Source organism: Onychostoma macrolepis, chromosome 15 (assembly GCF_012432095.1).
Source record: "Onychostoma macrolepis isolate SWU-2019 chromosome 15, ASM1243209v1, whole genome shotgun sequence".
Classification (NCBI taxonomy): domain Eukaryota; kingdom Metazoa; phylum Chordata; class Actinopteri; order Cypriniformes; family Cyprinidae; genus Onychostoma; species Onychostoma macrolepis.
The window spans coordinates 30566289-30594145 of NC_081169.1; the positions used below are offsets into that span (position 1 = coordinate 30566289).

At 35.6% G+C, this 27857-nt stretch overlaps 1 protein-coding gene across 6 annotated transcripts in view; it reads right to left on the reverse strand.

Moving 5' to 3' along the window:
• LOC131554332 (arf-GAP with Rho-GAP domain, ANK repeat and PH domain-containing protein 1-like) overlaps nucleotides 1-27857 on the reverse strand; it is a 75400-nt gene that overhangs the window by 43565 nt on the left and 3978 nt on the right. For 4 of the 6 annotated variants that reach the window (XM_058799608.1, XM_058799604.1, XM_058799607.1 and 1 more), the window contains exons 2-8: nucleotides 20889-21785; nucleotides 8511-8626; nucleotides 2370-2452; nucleotides 2179-2285; nucleotides 1839-2003; nucleotides 1036-1105; nucleotides 772-892 (exon numbers count right to left, since the gene is read on the reverse strand). In XM_058799608.1, the coding sequence (XP_058655591.1) occupies nucleotides 772-892; nucleotides 1036-1105; nucleotides 1839-2003; nucleotides 2179-2285; nucleotides 2370-2452; nucleotides 8511-8626; nucleotides 20889-21748 (1522 nt within the window). In that variant the 5' untranslated portion in view covers nucleotides 21749-21785. Of the gene's footprint in view, nucleotides 1-771; nucleotides 893-1035; nucleotides 1106-1838; nucleotides 2004-2178; nucleotides 2286-2369; nucleotides 2453-8510; nucleotides 8627-13391; nucleotides 13605-20888; nucleotides 21786-27146; nucleotides 27401-27857 lie in introns of those variants that run through there. The other 2 variants (XM_058799605.1, XM_058799609.1) reach the window with 2 other exon arrangements.

Here is a 27857-nt window from a genome sequence, read left to right on the forward strand (position 1 = left end):
TATTATTAATATTATTATTTAAATAAAAAAATAAGTATAGTACAGTAAAGTTTATTTTGTTCATTCTTTACCAGAATGACAGTCTTGTGTTGTGAGGACAAATCATTTTAAGTAATATAATAGTAATTAAAAATAGAAAGAATCAAAATAAACACTTATTTAAACTTTAAATGTTATTAGTATTATTATATTATTATTTATAAATTATATTATATTATATTATACTATATTATTCTTTATAAAATAAACTAATTTTATTTGTTTATTCTTCAGAAAGACAAAGTTCTGTTTGTGAGTGTGTAATTGTGTTCATGTAGGTGTATTTGTTTTTATATTAAATAACAAATGTAATAAAATATAATAAATAAAATATAATTTTATAAAATAGTCATTTTATAACCATTTTATATTAAACATTTTTATTTTTAAAAAGCTGATTATTATTAATAATAATAATAATAATACAATTAAAATATTAATATTATTATATGATTATTAATTAAAATAAAGAAAGATTAAATATTTAATTTGTTTATTCTTCCCCAGAAGACGACTGTTTTTGTGTGTGTGTGTGTGTGTGTGTGTGTGTGTGTGTGTGTGTGTGTGTGTGTTTTGTGCATGTCAGTGTGTATTTGTGTTGTGAGGTCAGTTGTTCACATCAGCTTTAGTTTCACCAGACCACAAAACCTCTCTGATCATCAGTGTGTCTCATTCGCAAACACACTTAATAATCTGCTTTAAACAACACACACACACAGTCTGTACACTCACAGTCGCTCTCAGCTCGGAACAGGAAAGTGCGATTGTGCGTCACCACTTCAAACTTCTGCTCTCCCACGTTGACCACGCCAGTGATGGACACTGTAGGTATGATCCTCTTGGAGTAGATGTCCTGCACACACACACACACACACACACACACACACAGGCATTTAATCGTCCCATCAACTCCAGGTTCAGCACTGAAGAACAGCAGGTCTTTTCACATGCCACAAAGAGTTTGACTCTACAATGAATTTAAACAATCAAAATCACCTTCTCATTGTCGAAGTATCTCAGGTATTCGGCATCCAGTTTGACCCAGCGGCGCTGGTAGATCAGAGATCTGCGCGCACACACACGCACACACACACACACACACACACACACACAGAGTGGTTAAAATAATGCTTCAGCTTCTGTAGATGTTAATCTCCATCAACAGAATCTGTAGAATCATGTGTACTACCACAATAAGTCAAATCAAGTTTATTTCTATAGTACTTTATGCAGTATAGATCACTTTGCACTTGTAAACGGTGTTGCTAAATTGTTGAGTTAGGATTAAATTAATTCAGCTCTAATTATTTCTTCTATTTTAACTATAAAGCAGCTCTAAAATAGTGCAATTATAGAACTAAAATAGTGCAGTTTTACTCAGTTGAGTTGAGTTATTTTGTGACCTGCAGAATCAATATATTTAACTGAAAAGTAATTGTCTTTTTAGCTCCCAAATAACTGCAAGTACAAAATGGTATAAATGTACAATTTCCTACCGTAAATATATAAAAACTTAATTTTTTATTAGTAATATGCATTGCTAAGAACTTCATTTGAACAACTTTAAAGGTGATTTTCTCAATATTTGGATTTTTTTCCACCCTCAGATTCCAGATTTTCAAATAGTTGTATCTCAGACAAATATTGTCCAACAAACCATACATCAATGGAAAGCGTGTTTATTCAGCTTTCAGGTGATGCATAAATCTCAATTTCAGAAAATTGACCCTTGTGACTGGTTTTGTGCTCCAGGGTCACATATGTTCAAAAGTCAGTGTGAAATCAAAACACAGACGCACCCCTGAGGAGGATTCTTGTCCAGCCAGCCCATTTTAATCACAGGGACGCTGGTGGAGGCGGGGTCTTCCCGAGGGGGCGGAGCACTGACGTGGCCTGTGATTGGCAGGTAGATGCTGTTCTGAGAACTGGAGATCGAATCGAAGTCATCGATCCAAGAACCCCGTCTGAGAGAGAGAGATCAGCACAAGACGGAAGTGTTACATTATCACATTGCAACACGACATGAACTTCTCATATTGCCAAATCAACATCAACGAACTAAATTTAACTGTACAATAATAACTCAGGAATATACACATTTGCAAAATCGCTAACAGCAGGAAAATAAAAGCGACTCACTTGACGGATACAGACTCGTAACAGTTGGTGTCATCGTCCAGAAGCTCGTCGTCGCTGCACAAGCTGTTGTAACGGGGTTTCGTCGCCTTGGGAACCATCAAAGACATCTATTGGAGGAAGCAGCTGTCAATCATACAGTATCTGTCGCTATTGGACAATTCTGGGCATAAAACAGCGTGTGTGAAACGCACCTTGCTGGCCATGTCTATGAGTTTAGCGTCTCTGCTGGGCTCGCGCTCGTCATATTCATCTGAACTTTCATCTGAATCCAACTCTACACAGAAGATATAGAGATACAGATACATTTCAATGCAACATTTCTGTATCCCACAATGCAATGCACCCGACTCGACCTTCCAAATGCTGTGTGATTGACGAACTGGAGAAAAAAACCGACTCAAAAATAAGATACCCGAGATTTATGCATCATCAGAAAGCTGAATAAATAAGCTTCCATTGATGTATGGTTTGTTGGACAATATTAGGCCTAGATACAACTATTTGAAAATCTGGAATCTGAGGGTGCAAAAAAATCTAAATATTGAGAAAATCGCCTTTAAAGTTGTTCAAATGAAGTTCTTAGCAATGCATATTACTAATCAAAAATAGGGCTGTCGCGATTCGTCGCGATTCGTCTGAACTGTTGTTGTGAGTTTGGGTTTATTATAACGTTCATCTGGTTATAATCACCCTCACTTGTTACCCTGCGACCTGAGCCAGTCCATCTGCTCTCACTTACACCCAGTATGTCCAGATTATATGTGACCCTGGACCATCTCATCAAGCCGCAGTTGACTGTTGTTCTACTGAAGCTCATTTGGCACATTTTCCTTTCCGCGCTCGTTTGAGTTGCACCTGACGCTGAGGTGAAGTTGAAGTGCGCGTCTGAAAAGTCTCCCGTTTGATGTGGTCATAAAGAGATACGGCGGTTCCGCGTATTAATAAATGCATTTCTTATCAAGAAAAAAAGGAACAAAAACTACACATGCACACACACACACTCATGCACGCATGCGCACACACACACACACACACTCATGCACGCATGCGCACACGCACACACACACACACTCATGCATGCACACAGAATCACACACACTTCCACCCTCATGCACGCACGCACACACACACACTAGGGCTGCAACTAACGATTATTTTAATAATCGATTAATCTGTCGATTATTTTTTCGATTAATCGATGAATCGGATTTAAAAAAAAGAAAAAGAAAAGCATTCATTTCCAACCCTTTATTCAAAAACAGAACTAAAATCTTTAGAAAGTGCACAAACATGTTGCTCCTTGAACATCCCTGAGCTGTTATAATAATAATAAAATAAAATAAAAATGGACTAACACAAAAAACATACACATGTATGCTTTACATCTGCCAAATATATAGACTTTTGGGAGTGCAAAAATTAAATAATTTAACAACACTGCGTCGTTAGCGTTGGTATTGTATCAGACACCTGCACTTAACATTATATGAAAATCAAGCTCAATGGAGTTAATAATGTTTTTGACCAGAGAATGACGGAGATGGAGTGTTTTGTCTGTCGTTAGAACGGCTGTAACTGTTATCTGAAGCAGCAAGTGCATTATGCTTTCATCAACTTTTACAGGTTATATAACTTTGATTGTAGCTATATGGGCGCTTAGTTTTTCTTGTTGTTTAATACACTTGGCCAAAATCTCAAATTAAGCGCTTATGCACATAATGCACATGATATTTAAAAAGGAATATAGACAGCAAATAACTAATTCTTCTCCACTCTTCAAACACACAAAAACATTATCCTTTACTGACATAGTGTTTGAGTAAAAAAAATGCTGTACTATTCAAACACCAATTATTTATTCACCCTTGCATTGCGAAAAAGCAGAGATCTCATCTTCTCCAGGCTGTGCGCGCGCGTCAATCTGAAGCGGAGGCGGGTGAAGTTACGAGGTCTCGCTGAGAGCTCGATGATCCAATGGCGTTACGAAGTTTTACTGACAAGTTATTTTAATGCTTATCATTGGTTTACTATTTTTAAAACTCTCTGATTTAAAATAATAAAAACGAATTATAAGCGACTCAAGTTTGGATAATTTTTCACAGCACCTGACTGGGCTAGGGTATGGCAACTGCATACTCTGCCATACGCAAACGCCGCCCCTGCTCCCACACCTTGATGACTTGGGTCGCACGGATTTCTCTGCCTCCGCCATGTATCTTTCCTCTGCCTCCGCTCGTTTTTTTTTTTTTTTTTTTCCTTTTTTTATTTATTTATGAGGCGCCAAACTCTGCTACCATCCGTGTGCGAGAGAGTGTGTTCACTCCGCTCCGCGCTCAACTAAAGTTATTATTATTTTTTTTAATAATCAAACGTCTCCGCGTCGCGCGACACAACGAATCGATTATGAAATTCGTTGCCAACGCTTTTAGTAATCGATTTTTATCGATTTAATCGATTCGTTGTTGCAGCCCTAACACACACACACACACACACTCATGCATGCACACAGAATCACACACACACTTCCACACTCATGCACGCACACGCACACACGTCTGGTTTGCTATCCTTGTGGGGACTCTCCATAGGCGTAATGCTTTTTCTACTGTACAGACCCAGAGTCCCCATGAGTCTGTGTGTATTCAGGTTCAAGTCCCCACCTGAATAGAAAAACAGGTACACACACACACACACACACACACTTACACACTCATGCACACATAAAGTAACACATGCACACACACACAGCTGTAATGGTGATACAGCGTTGCCATCAGGTCAGTGTTGCCATCAACGGGCAACCAGGTGAGACACAGGGCCCAGATAAATTTGTTGCCCATTCTCAATGGGAAAGTGCCCAAAGCAACACTGCTCAGAAGAGTTGCCCCATGTATCATCAGCCTAAGAGCTACTACAGATCATTAAAAGCTGGTCTGACGAGATCTGCAGCTCCAGCTGAGGTGGTTCACACAGAGAAACTCAACAAAAGACGACAACGCCAAAAACAATGATAAAATCCTGAGGAATGCAATTCTGGTTCCGATTCCACTTAATCATTCCGGTTGCTCAATAACTCCACCCAGACTTTAGAGGGAGAAACGAAGGACGCAGTTTAGAAAACAATTACAAGGCCGTTTCTAAGGTGTTGTGGGTGGTTGCTAAGGTATTTTGAAGCAGTATCAGCACACTGACCCAAGCAAACAGAACTCATCTTTATCACTGCACCTCTTAAACTCACACGAGGTGTTTAAGACAGACAGAGAGCGGCCGCAGCGGTGAACAAACCACAAACAGCATTAATGCACGAGAACTGTGCAGTGGTGGATGAAGTAAAAGCGACACGAGTAAAAGTAAAGATATCTCACCAGAAAATGACTTTGGCAGAAGTTGAAGTCACCGTTTAGAATATTACTCAGGGTTGTATTTTTATTAATCATAATATTAACTACTGCAACAATTAGCTATTGTGTTAGTTCATGTTAACCTGCTTTAACTAATGGCACCTAATTGTAAAGTGGTAGCTATTAGAGTTAATCTTTTGCACTCTAATCTTGAAACACTTGTTTACTTTATATTTTTTATTTTATTTTTTTTTTAAATAAAGTCTTGCTTTAGTAAAAGATCTTTAATAAAGTTATTTAACCTGTTATGAGGACAACATTTTTTTTTTTCACTTTATAAATTATATATTGTGATAAAAAAAACACACATACCGTGATAAAAGCTTCAGTGACTATTGTGAAAATTGTATACTGTCACATATCTAATGCACAGTTTAATAGGACTATAAATAATTACATAATTAGCCTATTAAATAGAGTGAAGTAAAATTATTAAAAAATCTTGTGTACTTTCTGCATTCTGATAAATTAAATAATTGTGCTTGTAAAGGTCTCCTTATACCCCCTTATTAAGCTAAAACACATCATTTGAAAGATTTGCATTGCACCCTTAAATTTTTCAACTTAGGAGCACATACGCTCCTTGGGAAAAAGGTAAGCGTCAAGCCCTGTTACTTGAGTAAAAGTTTTAAAGTATGTGATATTTATTGTACTTCAGTATGAAACATATTTTTGCAATATTAAATGTACTTTAAAGGTATTTAACAAGTGATTTGTTTAACATTTACATCATGTTGACAACTTCATGTGTGCTGCACTTGGAATAGAATTTTCTTTAACTAGAGAGTTAATTAAGAAAAACTTATTTGAATCATGTTGTAGTTAAAGTTGACTAGTTAAAAATCATTTAAAAAAAGAGAATCGGTCAAATGTTCTGGAAAAAAAAATAAAAAATTGAGATTTTAATTTTTTGCCATATTGCCCAGCCAAACCTGTCACAAACACACATCACGATTGTGTGCCTCGTATTATGGGTTGGAGGTTTAAAGTTAGTTCAGTAATGCTAGATTAACATTTGATGAGGTTAAATTCATGACACGTTTTCTGTAGTACAATCTTACACACAGTGCTGGGGAAAGATACTTTTAGATGATAAATAATAAATGCTTATATTTCCATCGAGCGTTCAAAACACAGAGCTATGGCAAAGGGCCTATCGTTTCCGACGCGCTGTACGCAGTAGACCAAACGCAACAGACTGGGCCATCTGACCAATCAGAACAGAGCGAAAATGATGTGATATTAAACGCATATTTTGAGAAAACTAAATAGTTTTTTCACCTTGCATGCATGTAAACCTATTATAATAGACTTCCAAAACAATATTAAGAGCCTTAAAAATGGCATAATGGGGGCACTTTAATAACAGAAAAACCAAAAGTTATATTTTTGGCGACTGTAAAGGCCCTTTCACACCAAGAGTGAAATTAATAAGCATCGGGTACTTCCAATTTCTCTCAACACGGGGACAGGAAATCACAATAACTTGCGTTACTAATTTGAAAAAATAACTCCGATATATTCTTGTTCATTTAAATGTAAATGCTGCACTGTTCGTTAGCCAGGGTTCAAAGTCCAAAGCGCGAGGAAAAAGCTTAAACAGTATTACTCGTCAGCTGCTCAGTAACATTTTTACGCATTTTTAAAATAAAATAAGAAAAGTAACACAATAATAATGATAATAATAATTACAACAGCTCTATTAATACATTTATTATAACATTCACACATATTGTTCAAATTGGGATCTGTAATATTTTCCAATGTTTTAAAAGAATTCCCTTCTGCTCAGCAAGGCTGCATTTATTTGTACAGTAAAAATACAAAACTGATTCAAGAAGGGGGTTTCCAAAATGGCCAAAAAAATCATCATTTTACTAACTTATTAATTTTAAGTTAAATTGTTTTTTGTTGGTATAGCGTCTGCTAGAATGTTCAGTGTTAAGTAAATATTTGTACATTTTGTTTCTGATTTTTTTCTTTGAAAAGCTAGACAAAACAGTAAAAAGCACATTTTGGCTGTTTAATTTATGCAATGGTGAAAAAAATTGGCAAAATATATGGGGGAAAAAATGTGAAAAACCGTGTTCGGTATTCGGCCTTTGGTCCAGTGTTTCATTTTGTTCTGCTTCGTCCAAGAATTTCGGTGCATCCCTATTTGCTAGTTACTTGAAGAAAGTAATCTGATTACGTAACTTGTAATGCGTTACCCCCAACACTGCTTACTAGGGTTGTGAAGGATGAGGAAATTTTCCCACCGCTTAATCAACGCGTGACAACACGCTTGAGTTTTCCCTCTTTTCCTTCAGTTGTAAATAACTTGTTTACTTTCACTTTCAAATTAGCGGCAATTCAGCATCAATTGCTTGAATTCAATTCAAGCAACAACGAAATACAACGTAGAACAAAGAACTTTTATTAACAAAACGAATAAAAATACACCATGCTATATGCCTAAAATAAAATAACAAATAACTTACACAAAGTTTACTGAGGATCAGTAAACACTGTTGAACCAAATAAATGAGAAACGTACGTTTATTAGCAAAATGATAGTAAAAATATAGTTTAAATAAATACAAATCAGCAAACACTGCGGAACCAAATAAATAAGAAACGAATGTTTAAAAAAAACTTCCAATATCAAGGCCATTGCACACCTAATAATGTGTCAATCACATCTACACACTGCCTTTTTCACATTCGTAGCAAGCATTTTGATAGGAAAGGATGACGAATAAGTACGAAAAACACATACGAAAATTTCAGACTCCATGTGCAAGGACCTTCACCGCTTAGATAAACGGCAGAAGGCTTTTCAAAATCCAAAATATTTTTAAAACAGGAGCTTTTGCATGTCGTTTTGAAACTCTTGTCTGCCTCACTTCACTTTCTCAGCTTCTCCTCACGTGATAAATGAAATCTACTCACTGTTTTTGTTCGGCGGCGGTGGGACGTCTCTCCTTTGGCTCTCGTTCAGAGGTCTAATGATCCGAGGCGGGACTTCTGGGACTCGATCCGTGTCTGACGGATCATCTGCAGGAGCGCTGGAGGAGCGGACAGAGGAAGATTCATCATTACTCAGATCAGCGGACAGTCTGCTGAGCAGCCGACTGAACTTCTTCATGGTGAGGATTCAACGCTAGCATTAGACAGATACCAGATACCATTCTGACACTGACAGAGCGAAAGATCAGGGTTCGTGTCGCTGCATGTCTCTGAGATCAGAAGCACCTGACGCAACAGGTTCAATGCAAGCAGATAACGATCGACCAACACACCTGAGCTTCACATGAGTCACTCCTCAGAGACACACAGACAGAATCGTTCCATTTAAATCACATAAAAATCATAATGGACTTGACCTTATGTTTCTGCTCGATTTTTTATTCATTTAATAATTTCATGTTAAAATTTCCTGTATATTACATCATACTATAAATCCATGTTTACATAATAACTATAGGATTAACAATAACAAAGTGTAAGCTGCTTCAGGAAGTAATTATTAAATACAAGTTGTGCAATGTTTAATTAGGGTATTAAGCATTCTTATTTTATTCACATCAATGGTCAAAATTTTGAAATAAGATAATAAGAAATATGACGTTTGGCCTAATATTTTTGAAAGAAGTCTTTTTTGCTCATCAAAGCTGCATTGACCAAAAATCCAGTAAAAATTGTGAAATATATTTACAATGTAAAGTAGCTGTTTTCTTTTATTTTTAATCTTACTGCCCCCAAACTTTTGAATGGTAATATATCACAACTTAAGCAAAAATACGTCACACTGGATGCTGAAAATTCAGCTGCGCATCACAGAAATAAATTACACTTTAACAGATATTCACATAGAAAACAGCTGTTTTAAATTATAATATTTTGCAATTTTACTGTATTTTAAATGCAGCCTTGGTGAGCAGAAGAGACTTCTTTCAAAAACATAAAATAATTCAGCTGCTAGTATATTTGTCTGATAAACTTGTTTGAAATCATAAACACAACATAAGTCTTACTACAGCAGTAAAAGAGATTCTGCACTGTTTTCTAACACAATGTAAATGTGAATAAAAGGTGAACTCGGCCACGTTTCGACAGCTGTCTGACATTCACCCTACATTTACATAGAATACAGGAATTCACAGGTTTATTTCAGAATCTGAGCAGCGTTTGTTAAACATTTATCAGACTGGAAACACATTTCCTGATGTGTGTTAAAGATCAGGCCCATGTGGATGGTCAAACAATGCTGCTTCCTGTGACCAGCGGAACAACTGACCGTCAGTTTTACAAAACATCTGCTGAACACTGAATTATGAATGAAGCCTTCACTAGCGCTGCTTCAGCTCTGTAATTTCAACCGCATTTCTATCAGAAATACTGTTGCACTCTCGCAAAAGAAAAGATATCAGGAAAATCCAGAGAGACGTTCAGGTCGGTGTGTTAACTGCTAACCAAACAGCAGCGCAATGAACGACTCATTCAGACTGATTCATTCTTCTCTTCTGCTTTCACATCCTCAATTTAACCAACAATTTCATTCATCACCATTTTTTTTTTTTTTTTTTTTAATTATGACTCCATTTTTGCATCCTAGACTTTCTGGATCAACTTAAAATATTTTTACATTTAATCATTTAGCAGATGCTTTTATCCCAGCGAATCTTTTTAAGGAGGCAATAACAAACACGTGAAGTGCTAATAAAACAACCCTGATTTTTTTATTCATTTAATAATTTCATGTTAAAATTTCCTGTATATTACATCATACTACACATCCAAGTTTGCATAATAACTATAGGATTAACAACAACAAAGTGTAAGCTGCTTCAGGAAGTAATTATTAAATACAAGTTGTGCAATGTTTAATTAGGGTATTAAACATTATTATTTTATTCACATCACCGGTCAAAATTTTGGAATAAGACAATAAGAAATATGATATTTAATATTTTTGAAAGAAGTCCCTTTTGCTCATCAAAGCTGCATTTATGTGATTTGTTCTTCTCTTCTGCTTTCAAATCCTCAATTTAACCAATAATTTCATTCATCATCAAAATTGCTTTTTTTTTTTTTTTTTTTTGTAATTATGACTCCATTTTTGCATCCTAGACTTTCTGGATCTGGATTAAAATGTGCTTCCATTTAAACATTTAGCAGATGCTTTTATCCAAGCGAATCTTTTTAAGGAGGCAATAACAAAAACATATGAAGTGCTAATAAAAGAATGTTTCATATAAAAATAAAGAGCATATGATCCATGCAATGCATGCAGCAACTTCCATATGAAAATCCATTTATAGAGCTCAGACTGACTGAGATGACTGCAGTTTCACTGGTTCATGTGTCATTGTGAAAACAGAAACCGCTGCTTTCTGACAACATTGTGAAAACACCAACAGAGCCTGTGACGAAGCACAAACACAAAATGCCACTGGATAGGGATGTAAAGATATCAAAATCTCACGATACGATATTTATTGCGATATTTAAAAAGAAAAAAAAAAAAGACAAATGAAGAATTGAGAAATAATGAAAATTTTGTACATTTTAAAGTTAAATTATTCTATCAAGTGCACTTTGAGAGTCAAAATTAAGAGCTGCGGCCCATGTTTCTTAACTAAGAAAACTTAAGTCAGAAAAAAGTCAGTGAATTGACTTGTAGCTGAACTTTAAAGGAAACTCAACCCTCTTTTTATTTGTGATATAGTGTCTCGGTCTAAATTACACTCACGCTGGTGTTTTAGGAAGACAAACTAATTAGAATAATAACAACAATGACAGTAATAGCCATGTATTGTAAAACAACTGCACTGTAAAATAAATGAAAATGAATATTTCATAGGTACATTATGTTTGCTTTACACTACAGCAGGGAAATTACAATACTTCGTTCCTAATTTCTACACTTGAAGAGATATTTTTTGCATTTAAACGGCTAGCTGTCTGCAAAATTAATACTGCACTTTAAGCTTTTATTTTGACGGAAACGGCAGTAGAGCTTTTATATTGAAAGAAAACTCCAGCTTCAGTGAAAACAGACTTACAAACACACGTCTCGCTACAAATCTAATAAAGTAGAACTGGTGGCTGTTGTTCCCAAACGCGCGCTAAACTCACAGCACGTGCAACTGCATTCATTCACCGAGAACAGAGCCACGGAAAACACCGGATCACGAGCTGATCGTCTGAACGAAGTGTGTGCTTCGCTTTGAAACACGCAGCGAAAACAGATTTGATGAAGAGATGAAGCATATTGTGCTTTCGGTTTGAGTTCGTTTGACAGATACTTTGCCAAAGCATAATGACCCAAAACAAATATATTTTAAAAACTACACTTTATGCCCGGAAGACCTATCATTTCATATCATCATGTGACCACGATAATATAGAGACGATTTTTGCTATCGCAATATTGATAATATCGTTACATCCCTACTGGACTCTGGAGCAGCAGAAACCTGTTCTATACCTGTACTGCACATGTAAACAGAAAACAGCTAACCTAAGGACCTGTCATTAGTGCTCTTTATGTGAAAACAATTATATTATTAACCAATAACGCTTCCTTCAGTGAAAAAGTGCATCTCCTGTTGTCTCTCACATCAAAGTCCAGCCACATATTTTGATCTGGACTGTTTTGATCTGCAGATTTCTCTCCTGATTCAGAACAGAACACTTTTTCACTGGAGGAAGCGTTATTATGGATTATGGACTCGTATTTGAGTTAAAAACGTCTTAATGCTGGATGTGTTTCAGCTTTTGTCTTCTCCAGATGTTAACTGATGGACTGGAGTGCTGTGGATTATTGTGATGTTTTTATCAGACTCTCATTCTGACGGCACCCATTCACTGCAGAGCATCCATTGCTGAGACACTGATGCAGAGACACATTTCTACAAACCTGATGAAGAAACAAACCCATCTATATTTCGGGCACATTTTCAGCTCATTCTTGGGTGAACTTTTCCTTGAATAATACAAAGTCTAAGACAAAAGTGCAACCAACTCCCAACTAGTAAATATTTTCAAGCATCGTCCAAAAACTCGTATCAATCAACCAGTACTACTAACTAATGTAGAGACAGATGTTGTTTTATCCTGATGCTCAGCACAGATTCAAATGAACCAATTAACATTACTGAGCAAAAAACTCTTCCCTAATGTACAAACAGACAGAAATGAGCTGAACGGTCAGCTGCGGTTATTCGCTAAACATCAGGAAGTGAAAGGCACAAACACCGAACTCATCAGCGAACGCAGATATCACTTACTGAGTGCTTCCCCCGATGACTGATGTTTTTTGTGCGAACCACCGAATAAAGTGAGAGATGACGTGTGTTTACAACTGAAAACAAACAAAGATAACAAAGGTGCAGCACTCAAGAGAAAAGAACGACATGAACACAAACCACCAGAAAGATGAAGCTGCGGTTTTACAGTGCAAGGCATCAGCTTATAATAAACACAGCTGTGATGCTGTCGGAAATGAACGTGAGGCTCTGAAGAGCATAAACTGCAGTGAGATTATAGTTTCACGTCAGCTGCTTAAAAAAATTATTACCAAATGTACAGTTAGAAAACTGGCCAACATCATGGCAGTGAGACTCCACTCACATCATCTACAGAAAATACAGTCAAGTTTGACTCAGTTTGTGTGAACGAAACATTAGAGAAACATCCAAAACACTGATCGGACAAGCAAAAGAGATCATTAAAAACATGCACAATCAACAGAACAAACACAACAGATTAGACACAAAGTACATAAGGAAAGAGAACAACAAACATTCACTTCCACATTGAACTTACATGCTCAAACACGCCAAATAAGGCCATCAGAGACGGATGAGAGTGACCGAAACCCTGTTATACACTGATAAACATCAGATCAGTGAATACAGCCCAGTAAACAAGTGTGACAAAAACGAGAGCGCTGGAGAACCACGTCGAGAACGAGTGAACGAGACCTAAACCAACCACACACAAGACAGGCGGAAGTGGAAAACGCTTTTAGACGTGAACACGTCTGTGTGCTGAGACCTTCAAAAAAACAAAGAGCTTCCTGAAATCTGCCTCCTGTTTCTCCTGTTCACAAAACAACCGGCGATCGTGCATTTCACCACTGCATCAAATGCAATAATGAAAGCGAACACTGCATTTATTTATGTTTTGCATTGTTATTTTTTTATATTATTATTGTAAAAAAGTGTAATGTGAAAAAAAAAAAAAATTGTCACTTATACAAATACCATTATTAAGGCAAGGCAAGTTTATTTATATAGCACATTTCATACACAGCGGTAGTTCAACGTGCTTTACATAAAAGGAAGTAAAATAGTCATCACAACAATAAAAGCAAGGAATTAAAAAACAACATTCTCAAGCTTTGTTCAAACTCTTCCGCACTAAAGGCCATTGCACACCGAGTTCGAAATTTTTGCACGTTAAAAAATAAATACGACCTCACGTTGTGTCAATCACGTTTACACACTGCCTCCGAAACTTTCATCCGTCATAAAAAATTCGGATCAGGTTCGATTTTCTGCGTTTTCATGCACTGCATGCATTTTGATAGGATAGGATGACGAATACAGAAAAACGGAAAAACGCATGCAAACATTTTGGACTCCGTGTGCAATGGCCTTAAGTGAAAAAACCTTCCCAAACACCTAACTGCTCCACTTCTTCACCCCATACTTACTTTGACCATCATAAACCAAACAAATACAACTCAGAGGTCCTACTTTCAACTGATTAACCAACACACTTGTCTTTCTTTGCCCACATTCTCTTTACCATCACAACACTTACTTTAACCTTCTGTTTAAACTTTTAAAATTGATTTTAAAAGAATTTGAAACAGTTAAGAATAGAGAGTGATTATACAGACGTAGCACAGTGCTCATTCAACAAATGCACAGCTAAACAGATGAGTTTTGAGTCTGGATTTAAATGTGGCTAATGTTTTAGCACATCTGATCTCTTCTGGAAGCTGGTTCCAGCTGCGGGCGGCATAATAGCTAAAAGCAGACTCCCCTTGTTTTGTGTGAATCCTTGGTATTTCTAACTGACTCGATCCTAATGATCTGAGTGGTCTGTTAGGTTTATATTCAGTGAGCATATCTGCAATGTATTTAGGTCCTAGGCCATTGAGAGATTTATAAACAAGTAAAAGCACTTTAAAATCAATCCTAAATGTAACTGGAAGCCAGTGTAAGGACCTGAGGACTGCTGTGATATGCTCAGATTTATAGATAATAAATATTCAATCAGAAATTAAAAGCAATTTTATATTAAAATATTAAATATTATATTGATAAAATTATGATAAAAACAGTATTAGTAAATTCATTATTATAATTTTATATTAAAGTATTAAATCATATTTATATATAAAAATGTTCACTGTACTGTATACTGTAATAAGAATCACAATCTAGAAACAAACTCAAAAGTAAAGTTTATAGGTACATTTTTGCATTGAGAATATGATGATTATTATCTTTTTTTTAATAAAGTAGTGAGAGTACTTAATCATCATGAAAATAATGTCTGATAACCATAACTTTCCAAATTGTCTCGGAAACGGAATCTAAAACCACAACTTCTCAATAAAACATTCACATGCTGACAGTAAATGATCTTTCTGGAAAATCACAGACTCATTTCAAGACGCTTGTGCACACAGCTGTGTGTGTGTTTGGAGGAGGCGTCACGCACGGCATTGTGGGTAGGTAGCGCATCGTTTGAGGAAACCACACAGACTGATGACAGGAGAACTGCTGACATCTAGAGCTCACATGCAGAACAACGACTGATCACAGCAAACACTAAACACTAAACACTACAGGACTGAACGCAGCCAAAATTAACTCACTGATGAGAGTGAATCCAATCAAACAGTGCAAAGCACAGATCAATGACCGTCACACGCCTTCAAACTATGGAAAATCTACACTGTCTGTCACAGAAATTCATGGTAAATAAGCCACAGGAATTTTTTTTAAATTAAATACTAAAATCCAGTTTCATTGCGGATTCATTTTCTCAGCTAATTTTGGACCCGTGACTCAATCCAGATTAAAAACTACCCATATCTCTTGTTTAACGGACAAAATCTGGCTCAAAATATACAGTAGGGGATAGGGCTGTTCAATTTATCCCATTAAAGCCCGAACTTAACGTGCAAATCATATAACGTGATTTTCACAAAGTGGGACGTGCTTGATTTATTAATGTTTATTAGATTTGTTTGTGTTTCTAAAAGCACGAAAGAGAACTTTGTGCATGCGCTTCGACAATTTCTGTAGTATGCTGCTAGCTGAATACTTTAGACTTGGTTTCATTTGTATCTTTTTTGTATTGTTTTTGACCTTTGCTTTTTTGTTTTTATTGTATTACTGACAGTTTGCTGTATTTATCAGTTTGTATTACTGACAGGCAATCATTGTTGAAGACTTTTATCACTAATATCTTTAATTAAAAAAACACTAGCTTCTCTATTCTTATTGTATTCTATCTATTTCTTTTCTTTTTATTTAATTAGATTTAATTAACAATTATACAATTAACAAAAGCAAAAAAATGCCTCTAACACTAGCTTGCTCTATTCTTTTTCTATTCTATCTGTATTCTTTTTATTTATTATATAATTAAAAATACTCTTGCTACGTGTATTACATTAAGCTAACTGGGACTTGTTATAGCACTTGCATATTATTGCTCTTCTGTTGATTTTGATGGCTTCCATTGTCCTCATTTGTAAGTCACTCTGGATAAAAGCGTCTGCTAAATGACTAAATGTAATGTAATATAAAGTTTTGTTCATATGACCCACTAATAATCGTGTTAAATAACCATGATTACAATGTTGACCAAAATAATCGTGATTATGATTTTTGCCATAATCGAGTGGAAGAATTTTAAAAACTATTTTTAGAAAATCCATATTAAAAACAACCCAGATATCCTGTGTTTAATGGCCAAACTCTGGCTCAAAAATAAATAAATAATTAAAATCACAACTTATAAGTTTTTAAATTAAATTAAGTAAAATAAAAATTAAGTAAAATAAAATAAAATAAAATAAAATAAAATAAAATAAAATAAAATAAAATAAAATAAAATAAAAATTAAATTAAAAGAAGGGTTTTCCAAAATCACATTACACTAGTAGTATATTCTCCTCATTAGCAGTCCCAGTGCTCACCACAGGGTGGCGCTCTCACCGTTAGCATTCATGCAATAACTGAAGGAGCCTGTCATGTCGTTTTCCAGCTCCGACTCATTTGCACTGGTCGGTTTGACCCGTGTGAAGGTCTGCAGGCCTCATGACTCAATGACCTCAAGTCAGTGCACAGGAAACACAAAAACTAGTTTGTGCAAGAGCATTGTGTAAAAGCACTGAGTCATGAGTGTCCGCTGTGTTCACAATAACACAATGTGCTTAGTATGCAGATCGGAATACATGGATAATTTGCTCAAATGTGCAGAATGCCACAAAACATGCAGTGTGAGGTGATGTATCCCACAATGCAATGCACTTCACCTTCCATCTCCATTGTGATGAATGAACTGTAATAGACTGAAACATTGCTTTTCCCCATTCCTTTTGGTACCATGAACCAAACCAACCAGCTACGAGGAGAAACACAACAAAGTGTTTAAAAATCAGACAAAAAGACAATGATACAATACTGTGATCTTAACGGCTCTAACGAGAGAAAGAACTATAATCCCATAAAGCATTGTGAATTACATAATCAAATTAAAAACAATGGAGAAATATAAAACTAATGACTTAAACCACTGGTGGAGATGTAGTTTTTCACCATAATTCCACTGTTAAATGTGATATTTAAAAAAAAGTTAAAATACTGGGGGCTGATGATTTCAACAGAAGCATGAACTGTCAATTAATAACCTCGTAGCTCAAAGTACGTCTGTCTTTAAAGAGTTTATAAGTTACCATTAAAAATCAGTACCACTATGGAGAAAATAAATGGGATTTTTATTTCCGGAACAGACTGTTGCGCTCTATTAAACCAGCCACACGACCAAACAATCATATTTCATCTACTGTCCCAGTCTCTGCAGTGTTACTCATTTAACAAATTTAAAAAGAAAAAACGTCATAATAATGTCATACTATGTCCAGATCAGGTTAAGAATAATAATCATTTAAAAGAACAATTTAGTGAAAAATCAAGCTCTATGCAGAATCCATTAAACAGATTGCAGTCAATGTTGTCACTAAAAGTATAGTAGACCAAATTTATATCAACCCAAATATATTTACCCAAAAATATATTTTAAAAAATATTAATTTTTAATTTTGGCCAAAATGGTTTTGGAGGATTGAAAAAAATATGCAAAACTGTGACTTCTTAAATGTTTGTATATGAAATTCACATTGTTGGTCACAAATGTTCATAGAAAAATGGCTACGTTGATAATCCAAAGGGATTTTTTTTAATTATTATTAAATAGAAATACTAAAATCCAGTTTCATGACTGGTGTATTTTCCCAGCTAACTTTGAACCCGTGACTCAATACAGTTTAAAAACTACCCAGATCTCCTGTTTAATGGACAAAATCTGGCTCAAAATATAAGTATAAGAGTATTTTAAAGAAATATATGCACCATATGATTTTTTCTCTTTATCTATTATATAATTGACAAAACAAAAAAAAATTATATCACGATATATTTCTTAATTTCAGTCGATACGACATAATTCCGATATCGATATGAACACTATTAAAAAAGCCTCATAAAAACTGCTAAAAATGGCCACAACAGATGTCTGTTCCTACAAACTTATGAAAAATGAATTTGCCAAGTCTATGAAAGATAAAATGACAAAATGTAAATGCCATCAAAACTTTTCTGAAGACAGTCAGTTCCCTTCAGATATATTCATATAAAACACCCGCGATTAGGGGTGTAACTAGAGATGTTCCGATACCCTTTTTCCCTTCCCGATACCGATTCCGGGGTATCGGCTCAGGGTATCGGCCGATACTGAGTACTGATCCGATACCTGGGTGTGTATCTGGTTATACAGCTGTATGTACTACTAGATCTGTATGAATAGATACAATTATTTTATGGTGTGCTTCACCATATATAGATAGATAGATAGATAGATAGATAGATAGATAGATAGATAGATAGATAGATAGATAGATAGATAGATAGATAGATAGATAGTAAACAAAAAAATATAATATATAATGTTTGGAAAATGGCATTCCATTTTTAAAATCTATTTAAATATCTAAAAGTACACTCTTAACATCAGTCAGTGAAGCATTATAAATGTATTATGATAATCGAGTATTATTTAATGATATAACTTTAGCAATTAGAATTAAAACTTGGTAACCATGAATACAGTCATTTTAACTGAACTGGTGGTGGTGCTTTTTTGGTCATTCAGTGTTTCTCTAAAAAATGGGGGGGGAACTATCAATAATACTGATAAGATAATAATCATACTATGAATTCTACTAAGAACAACAAAACGCACTAAGGATTAACGAGCTGCTGGATTCATGAATATTAATCACGTTGTCTGCGTTCGCTTGAAATGATTTGATGAAATCAAAACAGGGGCGATTATAGGTGAGCGCCAGCCAATGAGATTGTCGTTTGCGCATTAGCTCCGCCTACTACCGGAGAACCCGGCAGTTCTTAAAAGATGAAGAATTCCAAAGGAACTCCGTTATTCTGACAGGAAAATACAACAAAGAATATCGTTTACATACCAAGCAGAATTGACGCGCTACATAAGACTCTCTCTCTCTCTCTCTCTCTCTTTGCATGTGAGGAAAAAAAGCAAAGCGACGGCGAAAAGCAAAGCTCACACTAGAGCTTACGGCACGTCAAATACAGGTGCGCTGCATTCATTCAGATGAACTGAAAAATAGCCCAGATCGCTGACGGAGAGTGAAACTCTGAAACGCTTGGTCAGAGTGTTCAGCGAGTGACAATATATCTGTGCTAAACTTATACATAGCCTCCAACTCACACACTGGCGAGTATAATCTGAGCATTTATTAGCCAGTGGCTAATATTATACACTATTTAGTCGCCCAGGGTGAAGATTTAGTCGCATATGCGAGTGATTTACTGGCAATGTGCTACCACGTTTGTATTTATTCTTTGCTGCTCTAAATAGTGGTTGCTTGTGCACAACTTCCTGTGTTTGCATTCTGAGCAGCGAAGAAGAATTGATTTCCGATTTGCAGCGTTAAGCAAAGCTAGCGGGCATAACTATAGATCTTGTTTAAGAATGGTATCGGATCGGTACATGGATTCAAGTACTCGCCGATACCGATGCCAGATTTTTTTGTGGTATCGGTGGAATTTCCAATACTAGTATCGGAATCGGAACAACCCTAGGTGTAACGGTACACAAATATGGCGGTTCGGTACGTTCCTCGGTTTTAATGTCACGGTTCGGTATGATTTCAGTACTGCAGGGGAAAAACTAAACTTTCTTCTTTCTTTTCTTTTTTTTATATAAACAGTGGTTTACTGAACAAGTTGCTCTTTCTTTAAATACATTCAGTTATAGTTTAAATTTTCTTAGTGATAAAAATCTACCTCAGCTTATGCTTAAAACTAGGGAGCCCTTTTACATTATAAGGTTACAATTAGGCCTAACAACTTAACCCAAACTTTAATTACTATTTATTTTTAAATAGATAATCAACACTCAACTTTAAAAAAATAAAAATAAAATTGTATGCAAACATGTAAATTGCACATAATGCAGTTTTTAAATTAACTTATAAATAATTAAATTTCTAGGCTATTTGTTAAAATATATTCAATTACACACTGGCTGTCATGGCATGTTTCATAACAGATTAATTTAAACATACATTATATAATTAAGACTAACAGGTTTATTAAAATATAATGAGTATGTAGTGTAATATTTCAAGAAATGCTCCTCTATTGACTTCATTTCTCTAGTGAACTAACGAGCTGTGGACACTGAGGTAAATGAAATGCTGCGTGACATTTTATTCCCTCGCTGTTTTGTTGATGTCTTTCCGCGGTTGAAACACTGATTGAGCAATTACATGAGGCATGAGATGTTCAGTCATGTTTATTCGCGTTAAAACTAGTAGTAAAGAGAAAGGAATGATCCCAAAACAGTTCTGTACGAATACGTGTACTGTTACACCCCTAATCGCGATACATATTGATATTGAATTATTGTCCAGCCCTAGTCACAGCCCTATTACATACTAAACATTGCAGCAGTTGACAGATAAAGTGTGTCCTGTACCTGGATGTGGGCGGGCTTCCGGATGACGTGCTTCTGGGATTCGTAGTCCTGGAGCAGACGGAGACGCGAGGAGGTGGAACAGGGGGTCTGTACGGACCGTCTCTGGGCTCTTTAGAGACGCCCACAGCGTAGCTCTTAGGAGGAAGAGGAGGAGCGTTCACTTCTCCCTGAGTGGGAGACAAACACTGTTCATACAGGTGGAAGCGCTCCGATGATGAAGAGGAGGAGGAGGAGGAAGAGGGAGACACAAGAGACGGTCTCCTCTCGCTCGTCTGGAGTTGCTGCGCCGGCCCTTTAAGAGGCAGGTGTTCTGGGCGTGGCCTGGGAGTTGGGATGGGCTTGGTTTGTTCGGCAGGTGTGGGCGTTTCCTTTTGTTCAGGGATGCTGATAGGCTCAGGAGCGGTTGCCATGGTTCCCGATCCAGGCGTGAAGGGAACGGGAGGTCGATTGGGCGTGACTCGAGGCGGGACAGGAGGCGGACGCTTACCGGTGACGCTGTTTTCCGTTTGCTGTTTTACATCCGACGCTCTGAATTTGGTCCTCTCTCGGGCGACGGGCTTGTCCTCCTCTCGCTCCTCGTCCTCCTCCGTTCCTGCCGCCGAGGGGAGGAGCTTGCGCAGGCTGCCGAGGATCCGCTTCCTGTGGCCGGGCAGAGCCACACCCATCCGCTGCAGCTGGGCGGAGCTTAGATCCTGACACTCCCACAACGTTCCCAGCCCCGCCTCCCGGAAGGCCGGGCAGTACTGGTCGAGCCGGAGGCCATTCAGCCAATCAGACACGGGCTGGGAACTCTCCGGCGGGACGAAGGACATGACCGGAGCAGCTGGCTGCAGGAATACACTGCAGGACTTCTTCTCCATGGGACGAGGTCAGGGAATCATCGCTGGATTAGGACGTCTGTTGAGAGAAAGAGAGAGAGAGAAATCATCAGACTGATCAGGATTTATTTATTTATTTATTGTGAGTCAGAATTTTATTTATTTTTATTTGTTTGTTAGTTTGTAGTGAATCTGTATTTATTTATTTGTTTATTTATTGTGAGTCAGAATTTATTTATTCATTGTTTGTTTGTTTATTGAGTCAGAATTTATTTATTCATTGTTTGTTTGTTTATTGCGAGTCAGAATTTATTGATTTATGTGTTTCTTTCTTTCTTTTCAGTATTTATTTATTTATTTATTTATTTAGAGTCAGAATTTATCTATTTATTCATTATTTATTTGTTTATTTATTGTGTCAGAATTTATTTATTTTTTATTTGTTTGTTATTGTGAGCCAGTATTTATTTATTTATTTGTTTGTTAGTTTGTAGTGAATCTGTATTTATTTATTTATATATTGTGAGTCAGAATTTATTAATTTATTCATTATTTATGCTTATTTATTAATAAATAAAGTGAACAGCGTTACAGGAATCATGAGCGTGTTAAAGGAGACTGTAGGCATGAGATGCATTCAGCAGTCATATACTGTAAAACAAATCTGTCACAATCTCTCGTCGAAACTGAACCAGCAGGCATGAACACTCACTGTCATTCTGTTCCTCATATTTTCATTCAGCAGAACACGTGGGGAAAATTACACAGAGAAAAAGAGCTTCAGGAATCTGAGACATGTTTACTTAAGCAGATTCAGATCATTACAAGAATCTATCATACAAGAGCAAAAACATGCATAATAGCTGATCCAAGAGCCTGATTAAATCTGTTAGATTTTTTTTCCCCAAATTCTGTTTAATTTATTCTCAAATTCTGTGTTTTTCGTTTTAATTTGTCTGGATATTCTTGGATTCTGGATATATTTTTCTGAATATTTCATTTAAATGTTTTAATTAAATTGTAATTTAAAAATGTCTAATGAATTGCATTTATAAAAGTTCAATTTAATAATTTATTAAAAATTCTACAATAATAGGGGCCTATGAAATGCATTTTACTGTTTTAACTTTTATTGATTTTTTATTTATTTAATATAAATGTATTATCAAAAATGAATGCATAAAACTTTTAAAACAATTTAAAAGATTAATTAAATTAGTTTTATTAATTAAATTAAACTAAATAATTAAAAGATGAATTATTTCATCACTTAATTTTCCATCTCAAGTAAATGCACCTTGATTTAATCATGTTTAGATATTTGTACTGAAAAATCAGACAAAAATACAGAGGAAGATGTTCATTATTACTACTATTACTATTTGTATTCTTTTTATTTATGTATTTTCCCCATTTTTTTATTTATTGTTTAAAAAAAAAAATTACAGTGCATACAACATTTAATGCCATTACCTTTTTACACCTTAATTTGAGGAAGTGCAAAATATGCAAGACCCTGTATAAACCATTTTTACTCCAATATGTCACGTTACATTTTGACCCTGCTGGCATATTTATGTTTACATTAAATGTGACTTATTCTGCAGCAAAACGCACTCAGACAAAAACTAATATCAATGCCCACATCATAAAGACACCAAAATGTCAGAAAAAGCTCATTTCCTGCATGCAATTTCCTGTTCCTGCTCAGATAAGATCATTTTTCCAGTTGAGCTCATTATCAGTCAGATGAACTACAGATATTATTTATTAGACCATGACTTCACAAACACAGTCTTCATGCATGATTTCTAAAATCACTCTACATATGTCTGATGTTAGATTTCTGTGTTAATGATGATAATGCACTGAAGCGGTGCTGATGAAACGCTCTGCAATGAGCGACTGAAGCTTTTGGCCCATGCACTTGTGTCCGTGCCCGTCAGGAGGAGTGCTGGTCATGCGGTTAGACTCCTCACCATCACAAAAACACAATTCTCACACACGAAAACAGAAGCAGCTCCTTCCACCTCCAATCCTTTTAAACACCGGTTCCTCAAACACCGTGACGACTCGTCGTCTTTATCACTAATAATATCTGTGAGTAGGATGCCTGTCAGGTACAACACAATTTCACTGATGCTCTTTTACTCCAAACACTAGTTTACTGGCGCAACACTCAAATATTTAGCAATGCATAGCAATAACGTTGTGTCCGTTTGGTGCAAATGACCACAATTGCTCAAAAATGCTGAAACATGAAGTTACTTCAGAGAAGCATGTGAGACGCTATACACATTCAGATGATTCACATTCAGACATTTCTAAGAGTTTGTGATGGGAAGACAGTGTTTCATGTTCAGGTTACAGTAAAAGTGAATATACCAAATGCTGCATGTGCTTTACATCATGAATCATTTTAAGCCAAAGGCACTTCCTCCTCTTTATGTTGTAATTAGCTCGAATCAGGCACTATCATAAGATCTTCATCAGATATCAAAGAAGTCTTGAGATCATCTGTTTGGGTGAAGCTCAGAGGGTCAATATACAAGTTTAATGATCAAATTTATTGCAAATATAATAACCAAAAGCAGTATCAGCCACTCAAACCGTGTCTCACACATATAATCAAACTCTTTTCAGTTGCTTCCTCATTTTAAAGTATCATTTTACCAGGAAGTGCATCTGTTAAATGCACACAAACACTTCAAAGTGTGAAACAGCAGGGTGTGTGTGTGTGTGTGTGTGAAGTGGGTAAAACAGTCCATTTCAATGAGAAAAATTAAAAAGACATGAAGAGATATTCTCTAACATAAAGTACACTTTTCTTTAAGAGAGAGATTTGCATGTGAAATTAAAACCAACACACACACACACACACACCTGAATATCCCTCTGACAGAATGAAAACTAGATGCTCCACATTCATGACTGGATCTTCAGGTCATGTGTGTTTGAACATGAAAACACACACGACAGCAGCTCATCAAAACAGACAATATTATTCTCTGAATACTTAATGTGAATGAATGACTGGCTATTGTTATCCATGAAATGATCTAAACAAAACTCATCTTAGCACTGCACAGAAGCTGCATGAAGTGACATTTAGATGTGGCATTTATACATAATTGCATAAATAATGTTATGAGATTAGTGTTTTAAATACTAAATTCTGAATATAGAAATATGTTGGAAAATAATGTAATATGCCTACTTTTAGATGGGAAACTTAAAAACGGCCAGCAGGTGGCAGAAGTTCGTGATTGAATCACTGAGTCATTCAAACGATTCTTTCAAAACGGCTGAATCCTTCAGGAGCGAATCAAATGACTGTTTTTATGAATGGCTCAGTGAATCAGTGATTCTCCCAAATCAACGCGGATTTGGATTCGAACACAAACGAAACAAAAACAGCACTCTTGCACTGTCAGGAGCATTTTTTTGCTCGTGTATCTTGAAATTTCCGAGTTAGCAGCATGTATATTAAAACATAACATTATAAATGAATAAACAAAATATACATAATGATTGATAAGAACCAAGTGCAAAGCCGCTATGCTGATGAATGGATTTGCATTCGTGATCGCAAAGATGCTTCCAGAAACGAACTATTACACCTGTTCTAGAAGTGGTCAAATTAATTAAACTGTGAGAATACTTTCTTGTAAGATATTATGATGTTGAATAAGTGATGCTTGAGCTGCTGTTTTTTTAAAATGACATAAGATGGTCTGAATCAGACCCTTTCTTCTGATAAACTGCTGCATGAACAATGATGTGCAAGTGCAACTTCTCATTGCAAACTGAACTGAAGCATCGGGAAACACTCAGCACCATATAACGCGTAACGTTATACACAGCACAGCAGAAAGACAACTTGTAATGTTTCTGCTGGCATGCATGTTCAAATGAACGTTTTAAACAGTGTTCTTGCCGTGCATACAACATATCTTACGGTACCGTATGGACGATACTACCGTTTAAAAAATGCAATGGCACCGCGGGTATTTTTAAGCTTTAGTATCGCGATACTACCGTAGTACCGGTGTATCGTGCAACCCTAATGTGTAGATGGAGTTTGTTTGTTTTTGTTTTTAGTAAAAAAATACATGAGGAACACAAGACTGAAGCTGCCACTGTATATGCCGCTGTACCTCACAGGACAAGAGTTTTATTCACATTTCTGACTAAATATAGATGTGTGTGAAGTGAACTGTAACTTGCATTTAGAATCATATGTGTGAATAAAAATCAATAAAGAGTCTAAAAAAAATAGGTTTTATTAAGTTTAAGGTCAGAAAAAGTCTTAAAGATCTAATTTGGGTTACACTTTATTTTAAGGTGTCCTTGTTACAGTGCAATTATACATTTAAGTACTGAGTAATATTAATTAACTACATGTACTACTTACTAGGGTTAGGATTAGGGTTTGGATTAGGGTTGTTTGCATGTAATTATGCATGATTTATTGTTATTAGAATAGTAAGTACATGTAACGTGTAACAAGGACACCTTAAAATAAAGTGTTACACTTATTTGTATAGGCCTATATACTGTATATATAGGCTATATAAAACATCTTAACTTTAAAATTAAGATTACAAAATAAATACAGGCCTTCTGCACATTTCAAAGTGAAAACATCACAGTTGAGTTTGCAGTCAATACTGCGCATTTATGGCAATAGGCTACCTTATGATCATCTCAACTATATTTAACATAGTATTCAATATAAAGATTTTACTAGTATTGCCACAATAAGCTTACAAAATTGCCCATTTACAATCATCGCCTTTTGAAGTTTATATAATTATCACCATTTTTTTTTCCATTCCAAATTTAAGACCTTAAAATGCTATTTGAGACATTTGTTATACCATTTAATATGACTACTATTAATATATATATATATATATATAAATAATAGTCATATTAATGTGACTTTTTATTATCTAAAATTTCATAAAACTGAATTTTGCTCCTAAATACATTATAATTCACACACACATCTCTATCTAGCTGTCTGTCTGTCTGTCTGTCTGTCTATCTATACACACAGTTTAATGAGGGCCTATACAAAATTACATAATTATTAAATACACTTTGAAGCAGATGTATTTAAAAACCCAGTGTACTTTTTGTATTCTAATAGAAAGATAGCGGTTTCATCACTAGTATTTAACTCACACCAATACTGATTACTAATTTCTGAACAGGTGTTCTCTTTCTAAACTTTCTACTCATATCTGGCTGTTTAACAGAGGGAGAGAAAGCGATTAGTGAGAAGTGAAACAAACGGCGTGTTTGGGATTGTAAGCTTAAGTTAGCGCTGAAGTTCTCAAATCCTCACTCAAGCTGACACGCTGACACACACACACACACACACACACACACACACACTCATGACTCAGTCTCACCCTTCCTGCATCTGACTTACCATCATAGTTACTCAGCCCAAGACCCTTGACCTCTGAGTGTATCAAACAGTTGAACCTAAAGCGTCAGACTCTGTGTCAGTTAAGAGACTGATCAATGGAATCATAGGGTGAAAGAAATTAAATCAGACAGTATTTGTAGACTACTGTAGCAAAATGCACAGTATTGTTGGATACTGTAGACAGTGAAGGGCACATCTATGCTGACTGAAAAACAACAACCAAATAAAGACATCTTAGTAGGGTTTTCAAACGAGGGACACCCAAATACAATGATCCTCTTTTGATAATATTCTCTATCAGTACATTTTTGTGTTAAAATCCAGTCATTCTGTGTAAGAAATGTCACATTTAATATTAAAAAAATAAACTTAATCAAATAAATATTTTCAAAAATTAAACAATTTGGATTTTACGTTGTCATAAAACTAAACTATTTTGCACAAATATTTTTAAAAAGTAACAAATTATGAAAAAAAAAAAAGAAAAACATTATTGCAATTAATGTCTTGACTTCTGACCTGTCTGGAGAAAGCAGAATCAAGCATTACAAGAGGTGAATGCAAACATAAAAAAAGATTATGTTAAACATATTTAATTAATATCTTAATGGCACACATTAACTTTAGCAGCCCTAAAAATGACATTAAATATAAAATATTTATAAATAAGCAAATAAATAAAATAAATATATAGGCATATTTCTCAATTTT